This window comes from Acanthopagrus latus, chromosome 9 (assembly GCF_904848185.1).
Source record: "Acanthopagrus latus isolate v.2019 chromosome 9, fAcaLat1.1, whole genome shotgun sequence".
Taxonomy (NCBI): Eukaryota; Metazoa; Chordata; class Actinopteri; order Spariformes; family Sparidae; genus Acanthopagrus; species Acanthopagrus latus.
The window spans coordinates 22,329,370-22,356,798 of record NC_051047.1 but is presented as its reverse complement, the minus strand read 5'-3'; the positions used below and the strand labels follow the sequence as shown (position 1 = coordinate 22,356,798).

The following is a 27,429-nucleotide window of genomic DNA, read 5'->3' as shown; positions in this document are numbered from 1 at the left end:
ACTTTTTATTTGAATAGTGTTTTGAATGTGAGTCACAAACGGTACTTCTACGCTAAATGAACAAATGCAACGCAACATCCAGATATGAAACGACGTCTGCAGGAATACAAAAAATGAAAAGTATAACGAAATGAGAAGCAAACATGACACAGTGTCTTTAAATAGATGACAAATCAATGGATATTCCCATTCTGGCAAAAAAAAAACCTTTCTCTCTTACTGCATTATTCTGTTGTTTTCTCCAAAAGATAAAAAGTACATGGAATGTGCTTAATGTTACTTCAGCTAAATATCATAATAATCAAATGGTTCTAGGTTCACCTCACTTTGCAGGCCAGATGAAGATGTACACAAACTCAGAAAGCACGACTGACGTGACTGTGTCTCAACTCCATCACGTTCTGTACAGTCGTGGAGGTTACGGCGATGTCAGCCCGAAACATCCTGTAATTATTTCTGATAATCACCACCGTCGCGAGGCCTCACATTGACACAATCAAGAGTTAGAGCAACAATAACTTGCTGAAAGGCATGTCACCGTGATTACCATGTACAGAGATTTATTGTCGTGCCCAAAAAGAAAAAAACCCATCTGTGGATTGTTCCGCCGACAACCACCGCTGATAAGATACGGCCGTTTCGTAACCAGTGTGTTTGCTGAACTCACCTTAAACAGAATCGTAGAGATACTCTCAGATGCAAGATTGCTCCGGTAAAGATCCGGCAAGTGCCGTGGTCACTGTGTACTGCTAACTGCATCTTATGACACATCGAGGCCTTGTTCTTTGTCTTTGTCATTTCAGCTAACATCCTGTCCATTCTGCAGTTAGCCAACCACTTATCACCAGATGTAGCAGCAGCCGGGAGGATCAGACAGGACCGCCTCTTTAAGGAGTTCTCTGTCCTGATTGGATAAAACGGGCAGGGATAAATCGGTGAAAGATTTCTTTCCAAAATGCTTTTAATGAATACGTCAAAACAAAGTGTATCAAATTACTCTGTTACTGCAAACAAAAAAACGATAAAACGATTGATGTCTAAATGTATCTGTTTTTTCAAGATCTTAGGATAGATCGCCAACATTACAGCCACTCTGTCTCTTAGTCCTAAAATGATTCAGTCATTGTGCGCTCCATTCGAAAAAATAACATACGAGACAGTGATTAATTGGATAAAGGCCCTGCAAAAAAGCTTCCATGCACCCCGATATTGAAAGCATGTGACTTTGGTAACAGCCTCGTCTGATCATGCTATCTTCCCGAAACATAAACACTCCGACCGCCTGATCAAAGCAAGATGAATCCTTGAGGGCATGATAAGATCCCCACCAGAACACTCGCTGCAAGAGACACACAGCGCTGACGGAACAAGTGGAAGCGCCGTGGTTATTATAGCTCAGTATGCTTACTGTACATTGTCTGGCAATAAAAACGTAATTGTAAATGAGATGACATGATTTATGGTTTATGGGAAACATACTTCCTCCGCCAAACGACAAATAATGGATCTCGTCTGCCTCGCACGGAGACAGCGCGTCAAAGAGCGGTGTGCTTTTAATAACCAACATAACGAGAGACAGCGACTAACAGATATATAACTGCTGTCAACTGAAGGATGCGGTGATAACTGGCCAGCCTGCACACACACACACACACACACACACACACACACACACACACACACACACACACACACACACACAGACGTAACACTTTCTCTCACACGCACGCACACCTATGCACATACAGTATCAAACGAAAAGCTAACATCCAAAGTGCATTATTACATTAGCCCTGTGTATCGTAACAGATAAACAAAAATACATTATACACATTTTCTTGATAGCAAACAACATCATGTAAATAAAAAAGTTTCTCTTTTTGGTGTAATAGAAACAGACGACCCCATAAAAGGTTTCTTGTGTTTGTTTTTTTTGTTTTTGTTTTTTGCCAAGCTATTGAGGAAGTCCAGGGCAGCCATCGTATCCAAAGTGCTTCTGAGAGAGATGGAAGTGAGTAGTCTTGTCATCAAATCGTTATATAAATAACAGTCTTTGCTGGCAGGCCAAGTCCGCTCCTGCAAAACAGCGGCGTTTCAACAGCATTCTTCAAATATGATAATGTGATACCGTTTCCCTTTTATGTGTATTATGTAAAGAAAAGTCAAGACCAGCATCTTTTTGTATTTGGAGTGCCTGTTCAGTTACATGGAGAGGCTAAGATACTGTAAATGACAGACGGGCTGATAGTAACATTTTTGGTAGAATGTCAAGATGGTCTAATAATTATGCAAAGTTCATCCTGTGAACACGTGGAAGTAAAAATGAAAGTACTGGAATTGGGGGTCATGGTGACATCCTTATCTTCTTGTGATCCAACAGCATATTATAGGCAGAAAGCAAATGTCTCAGAGTGACTTAAAATATCAGATAGTTCAAAATAGTCAGTGTGACCATTTTTGATTAATGGCCAGTTTATTGAATTGATGGTTCACTAAAGCCTTCCCTCAAACAACAGTTGTCCAGTCACGGTTTAGCAACCGTAACAAGGCATGGCAGGTCTGTTGAGGCAAGCTTTGGCTTCCTGTACAGGCTGAATCAGTGTTCACGGGGCTCCAGTAAGTTTGATACTTGGTTTGAAATAGTTTACGGATTAAACTCTGTGTTTACCTGCTCTAGCGAAGGCTGCAAATGATAGCATGCCTGCCTAATTAGTGCCCTACCTACTGTAGTAGCCCCAGAGTTTCCAGACCAAGACAAAGTCATCTCTTTAGCTCTGATCTAACTGACTGAACTGAAGAATTTTGATTGGTAATTGTTCGAACCTAGCACCAGCTTGTGATGCTGGGGGTCGGGATGCCCTAGTCCCTGCTGTCACCTGCCACCCACTGGTACTGGTATCTAATCCTCCTGGGTTCCTCCCTTTGGAGGTTTACTGGACACAACCGACTGGAATGAGACCCCCGAAGTCATGGGAGGGATTCCATATGTAATCCAAGGCAGCAAATCATTGTTGCCCACACCAGACATATTCGTTGAGCCCACACACCATGTGGAATGATGGCACATGGGCATGCCGCTGTTTGCCAGATCCGAGCCACAAGCACGGCATGGCCAGATGTCAGCCAAGAGCAAACCAAAAGAAACAACTGGCAGAAGGAGTGGGCCACACAAGTGCCATCATTCCACATGGTATGGTGGCTGGTGGATGTGACCCTACCCCAGATAAGCAGGACATAATGGATGGATGGATTAATGGAATTGATATTAGGGGCTTAGCGAACGCTCAACGTAGGAAATTGTATCTTTTCATCATCGTTTGGTTTTCAGGGGGCATATCTATAGTCTTCACGTTCCATGTTCTCTGGGACTCTGGGAACATGGAAGCCTTTGTCATGTTCCCTTTATGTGCCATGTAAATGTGGGGATCCAGGAAAATTGGGCCCTGGGAACATAGGAATGACTCCTGGTTTTGGATTGCAGTCACTGTCAATCATGTCTGCTACTAAACCATTGGTGGGAGTGACACTAAGAAGCTGTGGCACATAGATATCCCCCTCTTTCATTGAGATGGAACATTTTCACATTCTCTGGTCCTTTCTCATATACGAGAATAAAGAAAATATAGGTAGTTTAGAAAGAAAAATTTCTCCATTTCCCTTCCTTTAGCCCCCCTTGCAAGTGTACCCATGTGGTTGCATCTACTCTCTGTACCTGCTGAACCTTCCTGTTTTGTCTTTCAAAATTCCTGGGAACCGAGATCCAGAACAGGGATCAAAACATTTGAAATAAAACATTTTAGGGGCATTTTCTGATTGGAGTGGTGCAAAAACTGAAACAAAAGGATTGCAGGGAAAAGTCCAAACGCTATCCTTTGCTGACACTAGCCAACTTATACAAAGTTCTCAAAAAGTAACAGAAGAAATTATAATTAACCAATTCATATTAACAGCTCCCAGCCTCAGTTCATCAGTTCATCAGTGGCAGAGACTCAGCTCCTTTTGGACCAGGCATTTCTTGCACTGGACCACACAACACCAGTGGAAACGACACAGACAGTTCTCCTCAAACACCACCGTTTCCTCCCGGTAGCCGCGCTCGCAGCACAGCAGGTCACAGCCGCTTATGTCCATGGCTGTGCTGTTGCATATGCGCCCCCGTGTCCCCAGCGAGCCAGTTTTCCGATTTGCGAGGCAGAAATCGGGCGACTCGTCAGAGTAGATCAGATCCTGCTTGTCTGGCGGCTTAATGTTCTGGCCCACTGGGATCAGGGTCTTGCCGTCGTTACCGCCCATCACCTTGGAAGCGCCGTTGAAGCGCTCCAGCAGGCGGTCGCCTACCTCGCGGAAATGAGGCATCTTCTTCCAGCATGTGCGCAAAGTGCATGAGCCGGACAGTCCATGGCACTTGCACTCTGTCCGCATGTAGAGCTTCACTGCCTGGGAAGGGAGAGTGCGGAGGGGAGGGGAGGGGTGGGTTTAGGGGTTAGGGCCGACGGGGGAAAAGAGAGAGGTGAAGGAGGGCAAACGGGAGATGAGAGAAGAGAAAGAGAGACGGTTGATGAAACACAAAAAAAAGGAACAAAGGTAACTTTTAAACTTGTGCCCTGAAGTGACGCAGAATGGCAAGTTCTCTAAAGGAGTAATTTATTATTGTGTTTTCATGATATATCACAGACAAAGCCACTGGATCACACACACACACACACACACACACACAAATACACACACTGATAGATAGGTAAGATAAAAGCAGACGCTATTCAGAAGGAATTTAACTCCACAACCTCCACCCCCCTCCCTCCATGTTGCCTCTGGCCTTCCTACATCTAACAAGCCTTGACAACAGATCATTCACTTATACTGCACATAATTAACCCATCACACACACACACACACACACACACACACACACACACACACACACCTGCCGGCTCAGACACACAAACACACTCACACACACACACACACACACACAATGTGTATACAAGTACACACGCATGCATGCACACAAACAGACTTTTGCACGCATCGCAGCACGCTTATTTCTCAACCTCTGGGCATTTGTGTGCAGGTCTCATCTTTTGTTCAAAACGGTTTGTTCGCTAATGCTACAATTGGACTCTATCCCAAAATCCTCCTCTGCTCTCTACCTGCCTTTGACCCCGACTTGAAGTGAACTTTGCAACTCTGTGTTTTCGCTTGTGCGTGTGTCGACATTTCTGCAAGTGGGCGTAACAGAAAGTGGGATCAGCGAAAACGGCTAAAAGCAATTGTGATGTGGACGATTGACTGAGCTACATTACAAATTAGCATAGACTCTCAAAAGTTGCTACTCTATCTGCACTCTTTCGGTAGCCTGTTGACTTGTCGGGGCCTTACTTTATACGGGCGACAAAGAGGAACTTTAAACTTCTACAAGGGCTGAAGAAACGTTAGATGCTACCTGCCTCGGAGGCTTGAAAACAAAATGTGTGGCACGCTCTTGTTTTTGTGTTTCAGAAACCTGATTCTTGTAAGAATATCAGCTTACGCCGCTACACAAATATGGCTGGGGGCGATGTCTTTCTCTGTTGCATGTTCGTGGAATGATGGAACATTCCACAGGACAAGCAACACCTTCGCTGCTAAAACCTTCGAGACTATGGTGAAATATCACAGAGCTTTTATTACAGTGTAGTAGCAGTGTAGATTAAAAAAAAAATCACAGAGTGCATTGCAGTTGTGTTCAGCCGAGTTCAGTCTCTACTTATTTAAAAAATACACAGAAACGGCACAGACGTGAAGTTCATTCTGAAACTGTTTCTTACCAGCCGCCCAGCCTCGTTGTTGTGCAGGTCGACGAGCGTCCTGATGTCGCTCTTGCCCCTTCTCCTCTTGGCGTCCATAAACTGTTTCGACTTTTCGTAGCCGAATTCCACATCGTCTCCGCAGCCCCCCCACTCCCACTTGACTCCCTCCCCAGAGGAGGAGGAGGAGGAGGAGGAAGAGGATGAAGGTGGCCGCGGAGGCGCCCTGTTCCTGGTCGCCTCACAGCCGCACTGCAGGAGGTCTCCCATGCTGCAGGCCTGGGTCACAGCGTGGGTCACGCCGGCCGCCGTGATGGCATAAACGAAGGCTGTCTCCCGGATATCTACGGACAGACAACGTTTCATTGTGACACGTGATACCTACTGCACACACAACCCCAACACACATTTGGACATACAGTATTATGATCTTAATCTTTTTACAGAGGTCTTTAAAGTGGATCATTCCCACATCCTCCACAATCAATCACAGGCAACAGAAGGCACTACGAGTGAAAGGAGCTTGTTTCCATTCATTTATCCAGGCATCTTTCCTTCCATCCAGGCAGTCAGTATTGCAGCTACATGGAACGGGATGAAAGCATCTCTCCCTCAATCCTCAAGCGTCATTGGATTCGTGGTGCTGAGTGCACGGCTATTTCTCCCGCCCCCCCCCACGCTGCACGCCACAGCTGTTGATTTATTTCTGGTGCAGAGCTTAAAAATCTTGGCCAAAGGCACGTCCAACCACAACTGCAAATTGATCGTCTGTCCTCGCCGGTGGCTTCAGCATCATTCACACCCTCGGCTCAACACATCTTTATCCTCAGTTATTGCAGCTATTGTCGTTCACTCAACGACAAAAGGACAGCTATGAAAGAAACTCAAGAGGACTACTGGGCTGAAATGAGAGAAGAGCTTCTTTGTACATATCACATTCATTCTCTCACCTCATTTTTTCTGTACTACTGACAGTGGGTTTTTTTTTTTGCTGTTGTCACAAAACACTGGTGGATCCAGGAGAAATCTCTATCTGAAACTAAACGGTCCTGTATTAAACAAAGTAAGATTTCCTTCTCTTTCATACATTTGTGAAGTCACAACCAGACGTACAATCACCACCCTCAGACACGCCCTCAAAACACCAGCAGGGCTGTTGTGGAAACTTGGTGGGTGGTGTTTGCTCGGGCCTTTCAGAGCTGACCAATTAGAATAGACTTGGCTTTTTGGGACAGGGTGCATAAAGAGACGAGTGCGAAAACGAAACATCCAGACAGAGGGGCTCGAGGGGCTACAGCAATGGGCGGTTTTGAAAAAAAAAGTGTGAGTGTACGTGAAAATGAGCATTATACTGATCCTTTAACGGATAAGCACATCCCAGTAAAAGTGGTGGTGAGGTGTTCAGGAGCAGTGTTTTCTGTGGGAAAGAGGAGCTTCTGTTGCTGTTGACTTTGAAATTCTTTCACATGCAGGGGAACCTTTAAAACACACCGAAGAAGTTAGGGGGGGGACCCTTTTAAAAAACACTCCATATATTTTGGAACCAGGTTCGTATTTGTGACATGTTTAAAGAGTAGAACGGAATGGGCTCGGAGCTGTGTGCAACAGGACAGAGAGACGGTCTAATGCCTTGCGGATTCAGTCTTTTCACTGGATTTGTTGACAATAAGAGTGTGTAAATTTTGCCTAGAAACAAGCAAGCAGTGGGAATTATTGTGGACATTAATAATGTCAATGGCAGACCTCTGCCCAGATAGATGGGACACCGGGGACTGAGCAGAGAAAAAGAATAGCCACTTAGCAAGCCATCATGTGTGTGTGTGTGTGTGTGTGTGTGTGTGTGTGTGTGTGTGTGTGTGGTGAAAAGTCCTTCGCTTAGTCTCCACACACACACACACACACAGTGTGTGTGTGTGTGTGTGTGTGTGTGTGTGGAGACTAAGCGAAGGACTTTTATTCCTAAGAGCTGGAAGGCGGCGAGCGTGCAGTCACCACCGTCGACGCTGCCAACTCCATATCGCATGATTCAGTGAATGGGATTCATTAGGAATGGTAACACACACACACACACACACACAGAATGGGTGGCGTGCGACGAAACCTGCACACCCCAGCCCGCCGTGATATCAATACCAGCTGTACACACCAACACCCTGAGATGTCTCCAACGCAGGCGAGTTTGTGTGCGTGTGTGTGTGAAAAAGTATTGTTTAAAGTGGATCTAACCGTTGAACAAACAGTCAGCTTGTGTAATGTTTTGCCGTCTTATTTTGATATTTCAACAGGTCCTGCGGAGTTTTTATCTCATCATATCTGCTTGGGATTGGCTGAAGTCGACGCCAGCCTAAATAAATAACTTAAATCTGTGACTTAACGTGTGCATGGTGGTACATGCAGAGCATTTCTGTGACTGTGTGCGGTGGTGTGCTGCAGCTCGGCGGGGAGACCACACCTTGCTGTTCCTGCCGCTCGGCAGAACGGAGCCGAGATTTTTCAGAAGCAGCGACATACTCGAATCAAGATGTGTCATCTCCAAAACATCCCTGGATCCATTTAGAGAGACACGTGTGTGAAACACCAGCGCACAACTCATTATGACTGCAATATGGTGATAGCAGCCGAGGCTGTGTCCAAACAAGCTGGGAGACGGTCTGGATGTCCTTGGATGCACTGCGGGAACGCTGTGTTTAGTGCGGGAAATCTGCATGAAGCGAATGTCACGTTGATATACATTTCGATTCCAGCAGAAAAAATAAATAAATAAATTTTAAAAAATTATTATTTTATTATCCAACTAAAAGCAGACAAACAGAGAGAAAGAAAGCCAATAACAGAGTAGGAGGGAAATAAAAAAAGACAGAGCAGAGCGCTGAAAGAGAAAGGGGTATTGTTATGCGTAAAATAGGCTATCAAAAATCCAATGATTTGAGGCACCCTGTTTCATATTTTCCTCGGAGACATGAATTCCAAACAAATTCTCTGCCATGGAGGGTGTCTGGGCCTGTCGACGTCTGCTTCTAATTCCAGAAAGCCCTTCTGCAGGAATTAGCACATATTCTTTTAATACTCTAGACTTTTAGGCAGTGATACAGGCAGGTCTGGGGAGGATACAGCTGAGAGTAGTTCAGTGTAAAAAGACCTCACAATCCAGATAAGCATAGTTGAATAACATATATTGGTTTCCTTGTGGGGTGATGTGTTTAAGAGCATCGTCTCTTTTGCTGGATTTAGCTGTCGGTCACATCGGGCGTTTTTTTACACACTGCACAAACATCGGAGCGTGCAGTGAGGTCTGCAGGAGCCGCAGTGCATCCTGCAGCATCTAGTCTGCCAGAAAGTCTTTGGAAGAAGTTCTCTGTTGTGGCTGCAAACACAATCAAATGAGATATGCTGCGGTAGGAGACTGTCACCAGTTTGGGAAATGTGAGACAACACGAGTTAAGCTGAAAAAAAAAAAGGTACAACAAGTGGAACTAAAGACAAGATAAATGCACACGAAAAACCAACAGTGTAGAGCACAAACAGGAGTAGAAGAAACAACACTTGTCGAATCTTATCAATTAATTTAAATCATAAAAACAACGGACATAGAGACGAGATCCAGGTAGTCGGATGAGACCACAAAACATTGCACTTAGAGCGCTGTTTGTTTCTCGTTTCCTACCAACAGTTGTGCAGTGTTGCTGTTTTTTTTAACTTAATTATCATTACCTAACTCTAACCACATGTTTACCATTTCAATTCCTCCCTTAACGAGGTCGTAATTTTAACCCATCGTCAGTTCATAAAACACTTCTATGTGTCGTTCCAAGTGAGACGGCAACCAGCGTGCTTTAGGGTCTCATTCTGTTGCCGCAGGTCTCTGTTACACGTGATAATACGTCGTACAACTGAGCAGGTCTGAGCTCATTATCACCTCTGATCGTCACAATTACAAACAATAATGTGTTTTCATTTTTTTTTTTTTTTTTGAGGTGAGGTGGTGTGTGAACTGTGAAGCACAGGGAAAAATGTAGAGTTGCTGCTTATTTTGACTACAGCTGTTTCTTCATTTTTGGCTCAGCGTGCTGCTGCTAGCATCTGCCTGTCACTGTCAGGGTCAGCTCAGGTCAACCCCAATAAGTTTCACGTCTATTTAGATGGAGGCTGACTGTCCTCTCGTCCGTTTTAGATCTTTCAGTTTGGGTAGATTTTCAGCTGATGATTTTGATTTTAATGCCATGAGTCGTGGCTGGAAAACACAACACCCTGATATCTGTGTACTTGCCTGTTTTTTTTTGCTTGAAAGGAGACAATGAAGGGTGTCATGTCAGGGGGAAGTACTGCACCTTGCTGTCTGCCAACATACAGAACAGTAGTTCTAGTTCCTTGCTTTAAATGTCATATTTATTTAGAACATTTTACATGTTTTTAAAATAATACATGTCCGGAGCTCATAGAAAGGAGCAGATTAAATATATCTCTTTTCCTTAAAAACATTATTATGATTGTGAATGAATGATTTTACAGTGTTTGTCGGGTCCAAAATGATTGTCGGTTGGTTCCAGTTTCTGAGAGGGTTTGTAAGCATTAACAGTACCGAGCCAGAGTTAGCATCGATAATGTTAGGTGGCTAGAGTCAACATCGCAAATGTTAGTGAGTGTTAACAGTGTTAACGGTAGCTAACTAGAGTTAGCATCTGTAACGTAGCTGGCTGGAGTTAGCATAGTTAACATTGCAACGAACTGGCAACCACTTGAGGGGGCAGATGATTCCAACTACAACGTGAATGCAATGGAAGGAGGTGATGGAGCGCCACATTTCGTAGCTGAATACCAATTAAATACAAGAAACTACCTGTCTGTATACCTCTGTCTACCTGTGAGGATCACCGGTGATGAAATATTTGACACGTCTGACAACTGTTTTTTTAATTACTTTGCAACCATCGTGCACCCCGAAGCAAGAGTCCTTGTTTATTCTGCAGCAGTGCACACACAGTAACACAGTCTATCATGACATTCAAAGAAGGGCCGCAACTTCCCTCATGTGATTAGTAGCATCAGTGTATGCTGGCTGGCTTGCACCGCGAGTTATGACCGCTCCAGGGTGTGTATGCTATTTAAACACAGCTGTGATCAAGCAAAAGAAGATAATACCCACCAATTAATGAGGAGAGACCAGAATGTTGACCTCGATTTGAAGCTGATTAAATACGAAAGGTTCAAATCAAGACAAGGTAACATTTCAATACTGAAGCAAAATGAGTTGTCATTCCTGTGTGGACACGTTCATTCATTCACTCTCGCTGCAATACTGGTGTGAAATGGCAGTGTTTCAGAAATGTTGTGAAATCAGCTGAAACCCCCATAATATGAACACACACTCATAATCATTCTGCAGGATCGCTTTTTCTTCTAGCCGCTTTGTGCAACAAGTCAAAATGTAGACGTGCACCGTGCCACGTGAATGTCTGTTATTTCAGCCATAAATCTGGAGATGTGATATTTGCATTATTGTGATCAGCGTCTTGATTGAAACACAGACTCACCCGCATGCATGCAACTTATCTCATCGCTCCACTGACAACATTTACAGTCTGTTTCTTCCACAGACACACATGTTGTCATACAGCAGCCGTGCCACCCCTTAACATGTCACAAAGCAAAGCATCGCTGCAAGGTTTCTGTTTGAATAGTAGGTGAAAATAGCCTGCAGGTGTTTTTGTTAAGTGAGGCAAAAAAAAAAGAAGATGGTTCAGCCAGCTTGATTGTGCTCCAGACATAAACACCCCATGGCTTTGTTTTCACTATGCAGGCACCACAAATATTCTCTCAATTTTTCAAAATCTACAAAAACAAACCATATCGCACTGAGATCACCAGATCATCATTGCCCAGCCTGACGTCACTGCCAACATGCAGCCTGGTACTCCTCCAGTGCCACTTTTAGAGGCGCTCCTCTAGTGCAGCAGTATAAAGACCGAGAAAGTCCAAGTCAGGGGGATCGGCTGGAGTGAGTCAGTCACAGGACTTTCCCTCCCGAGAACAGGGTTTGCATCCAATTTCTGACCACAAGTCAAGAGAAATTGGCTTTCAAATTATGTAACATTAGGAGGTGAACGTACGTAAATGATTGCCTGATGTATCATGACATCAGTGATGTCAGTTACATAACTTACGTTAGATACTTTAGCCCGAAGCGTAATCTTTTCCTAACCCTAACCAAGTAGGGGCTTTTTGTCCAAATCTAACCAAACCGTGACCATTTGAAAACTTCAATAACATTCCAAGAGTAATAATATGTCATACAATAAAAAAAGCAGTTTGTCAGCACACTGCTTTCAAAGTATAACTGGACGTTGTTTATTACTTATTGTTGCTAAACCTTTCACATGCAAGCCTGATGCTGGTTTGAGGCATGAGGCCACTGGACCAAGCTGACCAATTTGGTAGTGAGAACACGTTGTCATCATCATATACTAATAAGACCAACATTCACACCGTATGGTTATCGGACGATTTACTACAAAGCATTTACTAAACTCATATATGCACATGAACAGCGAAAATAGACATTTTCTGGCACCAGATGAAGGAGAAATGTCTACACAAAGACATACGAAACTCATTAGGGACAGATGCAGCCACATCAAGCTTGTTTATGTCATAGTTTACTGTGACGAAGCAGCTTCCCCGCCTCTTCAAAAAGATATTTCACAGTGACCATAACAAATCTGTGATTAGTGCGAAGAGAAACGCTTCAACTCAGCCCCCCCCCAACAATGCAAAATTGGCCAAATGCCTTCATGCAGTCAACTGATAGTCTGCCAGGTGTGTCTGATTTGTAGCATGCGTTGCCTCAATACAACTTTAATCAACATCAGCCGAAAATATAATCAAACATAAATCTTAATACAATCTTAGTGTCAAAATAGAAGCAGACAACATCCCCATGGCGACGCGGCATGATTGGACTAAATGCAACAGATTGTCTCATTTCACTACAAAGAAAAACGTAGATGTTTAAGATTAGAATGATTTCAGTCTCTTATCGCGTAAAAACTCTAAATAGAGGCCAATGAGGTTAAGTAAACCACTTATAGGGAGTGAGCAATAAATACAAAGGCACTTTTATTTTGACATTTACTGGTACGAGTCATGATAAACAGCCATTAAGAGCTGATCCAGGTAATTGAGGACAAAGGCTTCAAAACAGAGGAGCACTTTGGCCCTCCGTATAGACAGGCAGGAATTTATGATTAATTGCTAGTCGGCCTTCTGCTGGTAGATTCTTGTCCCCGCTTCCCTCTCTCTTCCTCCCCTCTGTCTCAGTCTATCTTCATGTCGTTCTTTTTCTCTCCTTCCCTCCTGGTCCGTTAAGAGACACTGGCAACACTGGTAGTTGGAAAAAAACACGCCTTTAAATCATCAGCTACACGAGTCACTGACATGTTGACTTTTCTGACGTTGCGACACCAAAACCAGTCACCAGAATAAAACGTTGACATTTTAGTTTTCTGTAAACAACTGATACGCTCAACATTTGCACGATTCACACGTGTTATATCAACATTTCTACGATATTTTAGTCGACTGAGAAGGCTTGCCAAGTGAGAGACTGCTGCTCAAGATGGCGTATCAAGTTTTGTAAACACAAAACCACAGGATGTTTTTAACTAGTGTTTAATGTTTTTGCAAACAGAACAAAGTAAGCTATGAACCAGGTGTTTTTCTGGAAGGGTTTTTTTTTTTTTTGGACAAAAAAGTCAGTATAACATGAAGATGTGTGAAGTTTGAACGTATTTTACATAATAACCCTGATTCCATAACAGCTGGGGTACATTAATAAAAACAGAATCAAATCATTTGCAAACAACCTGTGTGTACCGACAACAGATTTAGGAAGTGTTCTCGAGCCCGTGTAGTGAAATCCTTGCACAGCAGTGAACCTCGACCCATCCTTGCTCGGCGCGACTGAGCCTCTCGATGACTCCCCTTTTAGTGGAACATTATCACATTTCTGACGAATCTCATCTTTTTGGGTAAACAGCGTTGTATTTGTGATTATTGTAAAATGTCAATTGTTCCTTACACTTAAATGACTTCTGTGAAACTGCTCTACACCAAGACGTCTCAAGACAAAGACATGCACGTTCAAGGCTGCCGACTCTTTCTTTTTCAATATAACGCGCTGTTAAAAGTTCACATCGCATCTTCCGGGTTGCATGAACTTGGAATTTTTATGTAAAGTCAGTCCAAGATGTAATCACAACTTTTCCAAAATGTTGCGCAGCTTTGATGGAACAAGATTGAAAATAACAAATCAGTATTGACTGTTACATTACGGCACGGAAAATTAATATAATTAAGATGTCAAGCGGCGCATCCTCGTGACATTAATGGCAGGTGAGCCTGAAACTTCAGCGTGCACATCTTCCAGCAGAGAGGCCCGAAATTGGTTTAATAACACGCTTGACACGTTTTTTGTTGTGTGTTGTACATTAATATCGGTTATTCCCTGTTTGTTGACTCAACACAGAGATAAAGACTCCCTGTCGTACCGGTCGTGGAAGAGACAAGCCGCTCTCTATGAGTCTAATCATACAAGAGAAAAACCAACACAGTAATTGGAGAAGACCCGGCGGTGACCCGACATCATTTATATTACAGACTTCAAAGAGCTGGAGGAAGATGTTAGGAGATCTTACAGAGAGATGTTAAGAGAAAGGAGCAATTTTCGCTGATCATTTCGAGCGTGCCCGATCTGATGAGGAGGAGAGTCAGTCGAGTGTGAATATGTCTGGTCTGAGGTACAACAGTTGCCCTTGTCTGTTGGAGTGCCATCAGACGGGGATCTGACCTCAGGCTGATGTCAGGCCGTCGACTGCGGTCACGAGGTCGCGGGTTCAGATCCTAAGGTACTTGAGGTTGAAGAATTAGACGTGGCAGTATTTTGAATGTGTTTTTTTGAAACCAAGGAAAAAAGACTTCTGGAAGGACTGATAGAGAGGAAAGATGATTGTGGGAATTTATATCTCTTCCATCAGATATGTTGGTCGAGGAACAGGGTAAAAAAAATCCATAGAAGTGAGTCACAAGCGCTTTTCAGCTAGTGCCGAACCAAAAGCCGGTACGACCTGTTAAACGTAATTTAGTTGACGCTAACGCTCATTTATAGTTTAAATAAACTCGACAAAGTAGGATAAAGTCTCTGCCTGTTAATTAAGTAGCCTAAAAGTTCAATATGTTGGGAATATTATTTGCATTCTTGCCAAGAGGCGGATGAAAAGATTGATATCAGTCACACATATGACCGACGGTATGCTGCTCCAGAGCCAGGAGACAATTAGCTTAGCTTAGAAAAAGGTTAAAAATGCGGAAACAACCTGTAGCTTTGTTAAAGTTTTGGGGATTTAGACTAATTCTGATGGTAGGGGATGGTTACAACTAGGCATCTCTGTGGCAATAAAACAAAATAGTATATGCCAAGTGATTTTCGAGCTGAGTTTGTACCGACAGAACCAGGTATTTTACTCCAAAAAATTATCTTTCCTGACCCTAACGACGGCTTCTGGGCCTAAACCTAACCTGACGTCAAGCACAGTGTTGTCATGATATAAAAATGTGAAGAAACACAGAAAGCCAACTTTTGTTATGCCAAATATGTTGGAAGTAACACTGTGCTTGGAGAGTTTTATAGGTGCTTGTACACAAATGCTGTGACCTTCTGACAGCTTGTTTCCAGTCTATGCTAAGCTAAGCTAATGTAGCTTCCTAGTGAACTAAAAGATAGGAGAGTGGTACCAAATTTCACATCAAATTGTCTGTAAACAAGAATTAGTTTTTTCCCAAAATGCTTAAGAAGATGCAAGAACACGTCCATTCCTCTCTCGCTCACCTTGCTGCAGTATTTTGCCAAAGTACTTGTTGTGGCTGGTGCAGTTCCACCGGCGGTACCTGAACTGGTACTGGCACTCCCTGACGCCCAGTCTGGCCCCTTTGGCCACCTCGCTGACGATCTCCGGCTGAGTCTGGCACAGCTCAGCCTGCTTCCCCGCCAGACGCTTCGCCTTCCTGCAAATGCTGTTGGGGTCCATCACCAGCGGACTTCCCACCGCCCTGGGAAAAAAAACAAAACAAAAAAAAAAAGTTTAAACAGTGTCAGAGAGGAGAAGGTAACAAATCTCTCAGTAACGTGATAAAAATAGAAAGTTCCCACTTTTTTCTTTCTCGGTGAGCAACACCTGTTAGCTTAATCACACCGTAAACAATGTGGCTGCCCTCATCAGCAGCCACAGACCAAATGTAAGTTTTTGTCTGCGGCCGGCGAGCCTGCCAACTCTGCCCACCACTTCTCAGCTGTGGCGACAATGAGCTTCTTGAACAGGCACGTGGGAGACAACAGAGCAGCGAGTTTTTCCCAGAGGCATCTCAGCCCTGACGTCAGATTCACAAGTCTGCATTTTGCCGTTGGACTGCGCTCGGGACGACTGTGTGGTCCTCACAGAGTTGGACGTGAGACAGTTGGAAGCCTCTTAACAGACGGGCCGTTTACGGTTGATCTTACTGCTAAGTTGATTTTGGTAAACCAGAACTCTCTAGATTTCTCCCAAGATACAGCTTCTCTGGAAATTGTTTGGACAGTTGAGAAGTTCCCCGCCTTGACCGCACATATCCCTCCAATCAGCAGTGCTGAAGAGAGAAAAAAACATAACCCCAGATTAAACCTGTCTAAATGAAAAATGTGCATATTAAATTACTAAAAAGAAGAAGAAATGAATGTTTAAATGTGTGGCGAAATAAATCATGCGCTCGTTGGGCAATTCAAATATTTAAAACATTAAAATACACATACATGTTGTATTTGATGGATACGGACCACCAGACCTCCTGAAGCGCTTTGACAGATGAGTGTATATAATAAAGATAAATAGTTTATTCTAACTCTTAATGGGAAAGAGGAGCTTGGCGCTGCCACTCAGAAGCCCTGCCAGCGTCCGTGGCCTCTTCAGTGGCACCGCAGCAACGCGGCTTTACGAGACGACTTCATTTCCACATCCTCTCCACGCTGTTAACATTATGTACATTCACATTCCCTTTCACTCGCTCCATCGCTCTCTCTCTCTCTCCGGCGTCCTCCACAGCTGACTTTTTTACCCACTGAATCACAGCAGACGTGATCCATAACTTCAAGTGTGACCATGAAACAGGACTGAGAAGGGTTCGCATGACAGAGAGAGGGAGGGGGGAAGAAGGAGCGAGCACAACGACTACCTCATAGGTTTTCAGTCAGCCCTGTCCCCGTTAATCGTGCCGCCTGATATCATTCATCTGCCTCGAGAGTTTGTTTTAAGAAGCAGAACAAACACTCTCTCCAATCCCCTCTCCTGGCGGTCTGATACCGAGCAAAGACATTTGCACGCACACACGCACACACTCGCACACTCACACACATCCATGCACGCTCATCCTTCCACACTCAGTCACCGTGTTCCTGGCATTTTATGAAAACCTATCTATTTTTATTTTCACAAGGCTGTTTGTGTGACAGGATGACGCGTCAACACGTGATCGAATGAAAACACGTCTGAAAGGGAATCTCGTGTCGGACTCCTGGCCAACAACATCACGGATAGGAGATCCAAAGGGTAAACCGCCCAAAAATCCTGTTGATATGACGTGTGATGATGACAGACAGCATGGATAATAGTTACGGCTGCTTTGTGATCCATTCTGAGGCCAGAGATATACAACACACACACTGCATTTTTGTACTTTTAATTTCTGAGGATGTGCACAATCAACTCTCCAAGCAGAGGCAGGATGCGAGAGGTGTTTAATATGAAAACCTGGAAATTATAGCAAAAGAAAATAAGCACGCATGCCAAATTGCAATTGCATCACTGTCTACACACACACACACACTCACTCACAGGTATGTACGCACACTCCAGGGACACCCACGGTTGCATTCCTTCTATGATTATTGCAGCTGTATTGACAACATCACTATGGAGACAATGCCGTATTTTCAGTACAGGTGTTATGTGTGTGCAGTGAGTGTCTGTGAGTTTTGTGTGTGTGTGTGTGTGTGTGTGGCAGCCACACAGATAATTAAATCACACAGACAGTCTGTGTGTGTTAAGTAGCAGGTACAGGTACAATACTTAGCAACACACACTCCCTCTCAACAACCACTTATTATCGACCCACTGATGTCAGAAAGTGTGTGTGTGTGTGTGTGAGACAGAGAGAGAGACAGAGAGAGAGAAAACGAAACCAATGCGCTCATGTGTTTCTGTGCAGGTTGTGTAGAGTTTTAAGGATGTGAGAAAACATCATTTGGATTTGCTTGTTTGTGCCTGTGAGTGTGTGTCGGTGTGTGTGTGTGTGTGTGTGTGTGTGTGTGTCAGCGCTTGGGAAGGCAGCTCTGTCAGCAGCTCACAATAGCCAGCCCGCTTTTTTACAATGGGAGGTGTAGAGTTGTAAAACTAGTGAATGTACTGGATGAAGTTTGGATGGTTTCCTGAAAGCGAGACAGACGGAGAGCTGTGACAGCGAAGTAAGAAAAGTTTTCTTGCAATCGCTTTGCGAACAAAAGCAAATACAGCAAAGTGGAGCGGTGAGAGAGCAAAACCAACGATACTTGTAGAACAGAAGTTTGGGATAATTTGCATCTGCTCAGTTTTTAATCTTTGTGCAATCTTTGTTCAGTTTCCACACACACACACACACACACACACACACCTGTCTCACATCAGCCTCGTTAGCACTGCTAACTCTCCGTGTCCCTCCACCTGCACCTCATCCCCCGTTAGCTTAGTTTGTATTTAAACCTGTGTACTCTCCTCAGTCTTAGATGGTTTGTCTGTTCTGTTTCCCCACGGCAGTCTTTTAAAAGCACAATATGTATGAATTTCAGCTTTAAATATTCAAAAATTGCAAGCGGAAAGTGAAGAAACCATTCTGACGTCTTTGTATTGAGATATCTACCAAAGTTAGCATGTTATTCAGCTAGCCTCTTGCCAGTTTGTGACCCAAGAGGTAACAGTCTGACAGCAAACAACACAACACTCCTCTGGTGTACCGAGCTGCCCGTCCAGGCAGAATCAGCTAAACTCACCACTTGCTGCACAGTTAACTGAGGTTAACCGTCAGCGGCTACAGCTAGCAGCAGTTAGCATTACTCTGGTGATTTACTGCCCCCTTTTTTGTTTGGAGTATGAATCCAATAGGTATCCATTTCTTCTTACAGCACCCTTAACTGCCACAAATATTGTTTATGCTATTATGTATTTACATTTTATTTTAACCTTCAACCTTTTCATACCCTCCTGCTTCTTGTATTTTACACCGCCTATCTATTTGTTTCTTTATTACAGCTTGTCTCTTGCTCTGTCATCTACCTGCCTTTGCGTTTTGTGTTATATTTATGTAAGCAGTATCAACTGTAACTCATCTCAACAAGCCAGAACAATTCACATTCTGCCTTGAGTTCAGTGTCTTTCAGTTTAATTCATTTCATAAATCTGGTCAACATGAGCAGCTGTACAACAGTTGCAATGGGATGTGAAGAGAAATAAGCAATAGTAGGACTTAAAACTGGCTGTAGGCTAACTGCATAGCTTTAAGTTTTAACAATTGAGACAGATATATCGAAATATATTTGCGAAACCCTTTTAACTCAGCGGCATGAATTCATCCCCCTAATTTTGGATCTAAGGCTGTTTTGATGATCCCCATTGGACTGTCATAAATTCAAGTTTAGCCACAGAGCATGATGCGAAGAGAATGAAGTCTGAATCGGAAAGTGGAGTGAACTGAGGTGGAAAAGCGCGTCTCTGGCGATATACCCAAAAATGGGGTGCATTAATTGGATAACCGGATGACTGGTGGGCGCCCAGCATTCTTGCCCTTGTTTGGTGATCGTTACATAAAAGTGTGCATCCCTGCGAGGATGAGTAGAATACGGGAAGGACTTCATTTGTAGGCTCCAGAAAAAAGCTGAACGGCTTTTAATACGTTGGGTAACACGCTTCAGACGGATGCATACATGTGAAGTAATGCAGCTTTTGCACGAAATCCCCTGCCCACACATTAGACAGCACACACACAAGCACATTTATTCGAGCCGATGCATTCGCTATTGTGCAGGCATGCACGGAGATAAAAGCATAGTGTACACTTGGAGGAGGAACTACAAAGTCAGACGGTAATCGGATCCTCTTCACGCAAAGTGCCACTGTTCCTCTGCCTCTCGTTTAAGATACGGCTCCCGAAAACGGGATAAGGCGAACTAGGATGTGCAGCCCATTGATGTTATCAGGGGTTTTAAGGAAACGCCGTCTCGCATGAGCAGCTCTTGATGATGATACAGTCCCAAAACAGAGACAGGGGGTCATATTGTCGAGAGATAAAACGAGATAAAGGAACAAAAATAGCCAAATCAAAAGCGCTGATAGGACTTTAAACACTGTAACCACCTGTGACAAGATAACAGCTGTACCAATCCAGAGCTCAGCCTTTACCTTGTGGTTGCTTGAACAGTCTAAATCAGCTCATATAAGTGAACTATTTTCACATCTCTTTCATTCAAGGTTAGATTGACAGTTTTTCACGATTTGATTCTAAATAAAAAATGAGGTTTCAGATGCAGGTAGTAGAAATCGACGCCGTTATTCAGCGTTGTTTGGGCCCAGAGGTGGGTCTGAAAGAGATTAAACATCGGCGCTCGGAGCGACCTCAGGTTTCATTAAGGATCTCACGGCACCATAGATAAAGTGCTGTTCTGTACAGGGCCCTTCTTTTTTTTCTTTTTTCACTCCGCCCACGAATGAGTGAATTTCATCCCTCCTTAATCCCTCAAGTATGCTGGAGATGAAGAAAGTCACGACAAGCGCTAGTCTGAGACGCCACAGCGAGAGAGCAAGAGAGAGAGAAAAGAGAGAAGTGAGGGTCAAATAGAGAGAGATGGCTAAAAAAAGAGGGGGACTGGGGAACAGAAGGAGATGGTAACAGCTTCAGTGTGAGATAATGAGGAGATGGAAACGAAAAGATAAAGCCATGACAGTGGAAAGAAAATCCAAACACGCCTAAAAATCTGTCCGGCTGTTCCAAACAAAGCCCATCGAAGGTGGATGGGAACAAATTCAGCACCTCGGCAGCGTCGCTAAAAACTTGAGAGGGTCCGTTTGCCCTCATCGACTCCTTCTCGTGCTCCTGACCCTGCAGTCTGGGGCACGTCGATCACCTTCCAACATGTTTGCTCACGTCGCTCTCGCTGGTGTCAGACAAAGTTGAGAAGATTTGAGATTTGTATTCCTATAAAAAAGAAGAAAAAAAACTCTCTGCGCTCTTAATTTGTAATGCACCCAATTTTTAAATAGTAATATAAAGTGTGACCGAGAGGAAACCGACACCACCGAGCCAATGTCACACCATAAACAAGCTCTGAAGGTTTGTTCAGTTGTAACAACGTTGGACGGTGGCACACCCACATATAAAAACTGAATCCATTCCACTGGGGTTGGTGCTGAAGGAAATGAAGAGACTGAACGCTAACTTGATATTAGGGGCTGATGCTTTTTCCACCACAGATGAAGAGGCAGGTATGACTGAGAGGAGGGCTTCTATATATCATAAAAGGAGCCGAGTGATTGTACATTCAACCTTGGAGGGGACAGACATTTGTTAGCCCAAAACCACGAGATGTCGAGAGACAAACCGGATATTTGTGACAGGTACCCAGGAGAATTCACTAGCGAACAAAATCAGGTATTTTTAATTAGACGTCAGGACAATTTACAGCCATGTCTGTGGCATCAGAACCAAGTAACATGATCTTTGCCTAAGCCTAACCAAAGGGATGTTTGTGCCTGAACATTTATTCTAGCGATTGGGGTTGTTTATTGAGCCATTTTGACAGAAGCTGGACCATTTTTTTAGCCTCTGCCCTATGTTACTCTGACACTGGAACACAGCTACTCCATATACGAAGTGCACACACACACACACACACACACGCGCATAAACACGTTTTAATTTAGTTCTCTGCCTAATGCCAAAACCCACATCGTCATTTAATCTTTATCTGTGCCCATCTCCCTGCTCCTGATTACACATCCAGCTTTTCAGAGCAGGAGTGGAGCGGACAAGATAAGATCTGTTACAATGAGAGCTCTGCTCTGGTGATGATGGTGGCTCAGACTATAGACTGTGTGTGTGTGTGTGTGTGTGTGTGTGTGTGTGTGTGTGTGTGCATACATGTTCCCATAACCGTAAGACTGAATGAATGGGCGCATGTTAAACAGATTAACCAGGATACACTGGTTGGAGATGTATTTGGGCTGACACACACATAAACACACTAAGGAGAAGGCTGAAGCTCACACACACACACACACACACACACACACACACACACACACACACACACACACACAAATGCAGTGTGTGTGTGCACCTGTAGGCCTGTGGCACGCTCCGGGCGGGCTGTCCGCCAAACTGGGGTTCTGACAGACACAGACACACACACACACACACACACACACACACACCAAGCAAAGTTGGCCCTGCTAAGCACTGCAGTCAAAACCAGTATAAGAGAGCAAAGGCATTCCTCGCCCCTCTGAGCTGTGCTCTCTGCTCTCAGGCCAAATGATTAGAGCGCTCTAATCAGAAGAGGCTCTGAAAGGACGCCTATCTCCCCGCATTTCATCTCCCTCGCTCTCCGTCTATCACTGCGGCCCTCTCTCCCCCTCTTCCTTCAGCGACAACCTATCTGCACGCGATAGGTATTTTCCTTCAGAAGACAAGTACAGAGATAGAGACGCTGAAGAGGAGCGAGCGTGAGACGGAGGAAAGGGAGATGTACGGTGGTATGTCCAGCAGCTTTCAACAGAGAGCATCATTGTCCTGGCAGACGGCGGAGCGAGCCACAGGTGTGGCTTCACCCGAGCCGCACCACAGTCCTGCCACTGTGCGTGAACGAGTGTGTGCCGGCGAACAAGTGAGCGAGTGAAAGAAGATGACAACGTGTGTCAGTGGGGATGAAGAGGAAGTCGCTGATGTCTCGGCGTTGATTCGCTTAATCCACTGCAGCTTTATTTAAAACAAATGCGCTGCCAGGAGGACGATGATATGAGCGTTTAGAGACGGAAACAAGGTGCTGCATAGTTGAGAATCATAAATTATGATGAATGATCATGTTTTCTTTGACACTTTCATGCTTACCATTGCAAGCTGTGGTCCTTTGATTGGTAATAACTATTAAATAATCATCCGTAAAGTTAGACGTGCAAAGTATTTTAACACGCCACTTAGTTCTCTTCTCATGTCTCCATCACTGTGTGTTTGAGTGCAAAATAAACCCTTGCACACGACAGGATTTTGCCAGATTTAGCCGAAATAAATAGAATAGTTGAAAGGCAAAGTGAACTGATTGATGGACCCCTGTAGGGACATCCTTCTCCCCTCCTTCCCTTCCACAGCTGGGTCACAGCACAGTTCAGACACAGACCAACAAACCGCCCCTGGGTAAAAAGTGACCTGTCTCTGTCGACAGGAAGACGGCTAATTTTCACATTTTAAACACATCTCCTTCCTCCCACACTGAGCCTGCATTTCTCATGAGGGAGATTCTTTCGATTTCTTTGCAGAAGGAAAAGAAAAATGTCCCAACGATCCCGTCTCTGAAAAATCCAAACTGGCATCCTACGGTCCAATAATTCAACCATTTTGTACCACTGATAGTAGCAGTTGGTTTTAGTCTCATTTATCTGATTTCCTCACATGACCAGGATAACTAAATATGGATTCCACGTTTCCCACCAGGTACAATCGTTTCCCTTCAAAATACGACAGTTTTAAGCCTCAGGTACGATACTTTAACATTTCCAATCCGGCAACTCTGTTAGACAAGGAAAACTTTTAGAAAACTCTCACAAGATCAGCCTCAGACACTTTCAAAGAGTTCTGCACCTCTAATCCTCTGAGTGATCACTTTAACGTCACGAGTATCAGTCGCACAGCACACACACCGTCCCTGAAACATGTATTTACTGGATGATTTTGCTTGTTGTGAAATACAGATTTGATCAGCATCGCACCAGAAGAGTTTCTGTTTGCTTGAATTGTAGCTATAGCATGTTGAGCCAAGATCCAATCACTTTTTCAAACTCGGTCTGTTGACTGAAAGTGAAGACTAGAAGGAACAGATTCTGAATTGCGCTTCGTGACGACACACTCACAGTGAAGATGGAGGTCGTGGGACGAACAGAACCAGACACAGCAGTGCAACTGGACTGCGTCTGTCCCTCTCCTCAGCAGACGGCGGCTATGATGCACTGATGATTTGTCTGATTTTGAACTGTTCTAGTGTTTAGGTATACATCTGTGCAGAAGCGCGTAAACTGCATTTCCAGATTCAGCAATTTCAGTGTGAATGCAGCTTTTCGCCTCTTGCTCGGTGACCTCAGAGGATTATACACTTTCTGATATAAGAGCTTCGACCTATGACCTCCATCGTACTGTATCTATCCACTGTCACCTGTATTGTGAGCTTTCATCCTGCATGTCAACCCTGCACATACAACAGCAACATCAAATCAGTAATGTAACAGAAGCAACAAGGAGCCGGTAATATTTAAAATTCCATATCCAGTTAATTATCAATAAATCCCCACAGGTGACGTGTTTTTACCTCACATCTTTTAGAGGTTTACATGTGAAGTGACAGGATGTAAGGAAGGTTTGTCGGGGGGGAGACGGTCCAGCTGCCAGTCACACAAGGACACGCACAGCCGCTCTGACACTACAACCCACACTGACCTTGACTGGGCTGTGAATGAACAGTGGGAGGATTCGCTGGAAGAAGAAGAAGAAGAAAAACCGGACAAAGAAAGAAAAAAAAAATCACAAAGCTTCACATTCACAAACACTGCCGCTTCGCTCAAGTGTGAGTGTGAGTGTGTGTGAGAGAGAGAGAGAGAGAGAGAGAGAGAGAGAGAGAGAGAGAGAGGGAAGGAAGGAAAGCCAAACATATTGGATGTTGTCTAATGAAACACTGCACACAGGATAATACTACGCAGACAGACAGACAGACAGACAGACAGACAGACAGATGGACCCACATGGACAGAAAATATGTTATCAGCAGATCTGCTGTCTGTCTGTCCTTCTGTCTGTCTGTCCGACTGTCACACACCTCACAGAGCTGAGCCTATATGGATTGTTTTATGATGACATATCCACTGCGCCTAGAGGGCCACCTGACATTCCTGACTCTGAACCCCCCACCACACACACACACACACACACACACACACACACACACACACACACACACACACACCACCTATCCCCCAACTCCTCTCTCTCCTCCATGTATCACTGCAGGCAATGACCAGCAGACACTTCTCTCACCACCCTCTGACTCTTTGTCCTTCACCCTCAGGACCCAGATTTCCCATATTTTTAAATGGTGATTTTTTTTTGGTTTTCATTACCTCGAAAGAGCGCGTGAAAAAAAAGGATATGATTTATTTAAAAGAAAAAAAAACAAAACAAAACAAAACACTATTAAGCAGATGTATTTCAGCCAACTTTTTTATTTATATAATTTCTTTGCCTGGTTATTCGCGCATTACTTCTAATCGATTTTGCACATAACGTCATGTCTTTTTGAGTTCCTGCTCCTGCAGCCTGGATAAGGTCGATCACATTTGTCACAGATGGTTCCCGGGCTATCCTGAGTATTTAGGTGAAAAGCCGGTGAGCTAATGCTGCCTGCTGGTGCTGCACGAAACGAGCCAGCCACATGTTTTTTGCGCGCAGAAGTAAAAATGAAACTAAGTGAGGTGACTTGAGTCCAAGGTTGACACGAGACGGAGGGACATTAAAAAAAACACAGGTGGGAAATGCAGAACACTCACCACCAGAGCCCGATGATATTGACCGGACAGAGCAGGATAAAGAACAGGGCCAGCTGGATCCGTGAGAGACGAACCGTCATGGTGAACGCAGCAAATCCTCCAGGAGATCCCCACCCCCGGCAAAGTTTAAAGCACTGACGAGCCCAGCCAACACCGAGTTGGACTATTTCTTAAATACATAGGAGGTCCTTGTCTTCTGACGGGGAGACACGCTCGGCGTTAAAAAACAAAAAACAAAAACAAAAACAAAACAAAAACAAAAAGAAAGAAAGCTCACTGGAAACTGTCTAACAACGAGAGCGCAAAAAGTTCACCATCCAGCTCCAGCTCCTCTTCTGTCGGGCGCATCTTAATGCGCAAGAAAGTTGGTCAGGAGGCTACTGAGGAGATGTCCGCTCTCAAAGGTGTGGTTAACCTCTTCATTGTCGTTCTGCTCCGTCTGTCGCAGCCGCGTTACATCGCTCTCACGGAGGGACGAGGCTCGCAAAGCGGTGCGCACCAAAGATTTTCTGGTCGTGTGGGCGCTCCGAGTCGCGCCACGCTTTGACAGATACGTGAAGCAATTATTTAAAAAATAACAGAAGAGGAAGGCAGAGAGAGTTGCTTCTCTCGCAGATAAAAGAAAATAAAGTTGTTGGGTTTTTTTTTTCTGGCGCTGCTGGATGTCGCTCCCTCCCCTGCGCGCTCCGAGGCTGACGCACTGGATGAACTTGGTGAAGTTTAAATGCTCGGTGCGCACCGGCTGCTGCAGGTAGAGGCGTCTGCGCGCCGCGGGTCTGTCGAGGTGTTTTCCTTGGATGATAAAGGGAGGAGGAGGGAAAAAGAAGAAGACGGAGGAAAAAAATGCGCTCGTCCTCTTCCACCTCGGTGTGACGTCGCTCCGGGCGAAGCGAAATCCTCGCTGTCACTCAGAGAGGGAGAGAGAAAGAGACGGCAATTAGTTTTCGAGGAGGACCCGGCTGAGAGCGGAGAGGGGGTAAACACACACACACACACACACACACACACACAGAAGTAGTAGAAGAAGAGAGACCTGACTTACAGTGTTTTTTAGGGTGGACCTGAAATCAGAGCTTGTGGAATGAGGTGATGTCAGCACAGGTGTGGTGGCACCCTTCTGATATTGGTGCCAACCGACTGTGGAGCCATCTGGGTGGGTATCTCGTCATGTCTTCAAGAGGAATTATTTTTTTGTGTGTGTGTCACTCTGTGCATGTGTGTGTGTGTGTGTGTGTGTGTGTGTGTGTGTGTGCGCGCGCGCGTAGGGGCCGGGTAGTATCATCGCCTATCTGGCCAAGGGCATATCCATTGAAATCCAACACCACTGTACTGGAGTCGCCCATAAAAGAGCCCTGACACCCGGCTTCGTTCCACTGCAGTGACGCAATCAATCACGAGTGTAACACAAGGCAAACTCACCCAGTCCGGCACCTACAGCCCGGGTCCCTCGGTTCCAATTCGCTTACGCACAAAAACCACAATAACCAAATAACGCCACGCCTTCACTCCAGCCAGGCTCTCACCTCTAAAATAACAAAAACAAAACACCCCTCTCACCGAAGGTTTGACTTGTGAAAAGATGTCTGGATTTTTTCTAAAATTCTGACAAACTTTTCAAGTGCATCAGGAATAAGGTCAGCAGGGGTGGTTTTTGCCGACAGTCTGCAGATGATGGAGTCTGACCTGTACTTTCCTTTGTTTATCCAAACTTGTACGCCACTGAAATATTT

At 44.5% G+C, this 27,429-nt stretch overlaps 1 protein-coding gene across 1 annotated transcript; it reads right to left on the bottom strand.

The window, feature by feature from the left end:
- wnt6b (wingless-type MMTV integration site family, member 6b) lies at positions 1–27,400 on the bottom strand. The gene is made up of 5 exons (XM_037110932.1): positions 26,742–27,400; positions 25,700–26,606; positions 15,667–15,887; positions 5,808–6,130; positions 1–4,437 (listed from the first exon to the last, which is right to left on the bottom strand). The coding sequence occupies exons 2-5, from the start codon at positions 25,777–25,779 to the stop codon at positions 3,976–3,978; spliced, it is 1,086 nt and encodes a 361-aa protein (XP_036966827.1). The 5' UTR covers positions 25,780–26,606; positions 26,742–27,400; the 3' UTR covers positions 1–3,975.
- Between the last annotated feature and the right edge of the window lie 29 nt (positions 27,401–27,429).

Excerpts from the sequence above, each read along its gene's own strand:
- wnt6b (XM_037110932.1), bottom strand. The coding sequence starts at position 25,779 with ATGACGGTTCGTCTCTCACGGATCCAGCTGGCCCTGTTCTTTATCCTG. Across the intron at positions 15,888-25,699 it reads AATATCATCGGGCTCTGGTG|GGCGGTGGGAAGTCCGCTGG; the intron begins GTGAGTGTTCTG and ends TTTTTTTCCCAG. Across the intron at positions 4,438-5,807 it reads ACAACGAGGCTGGGCGGCTG|GCAGTGAAGCTCTACATGCG; the intron begins GTAAGAAACAGT and ends CTCCCTTCCCAG.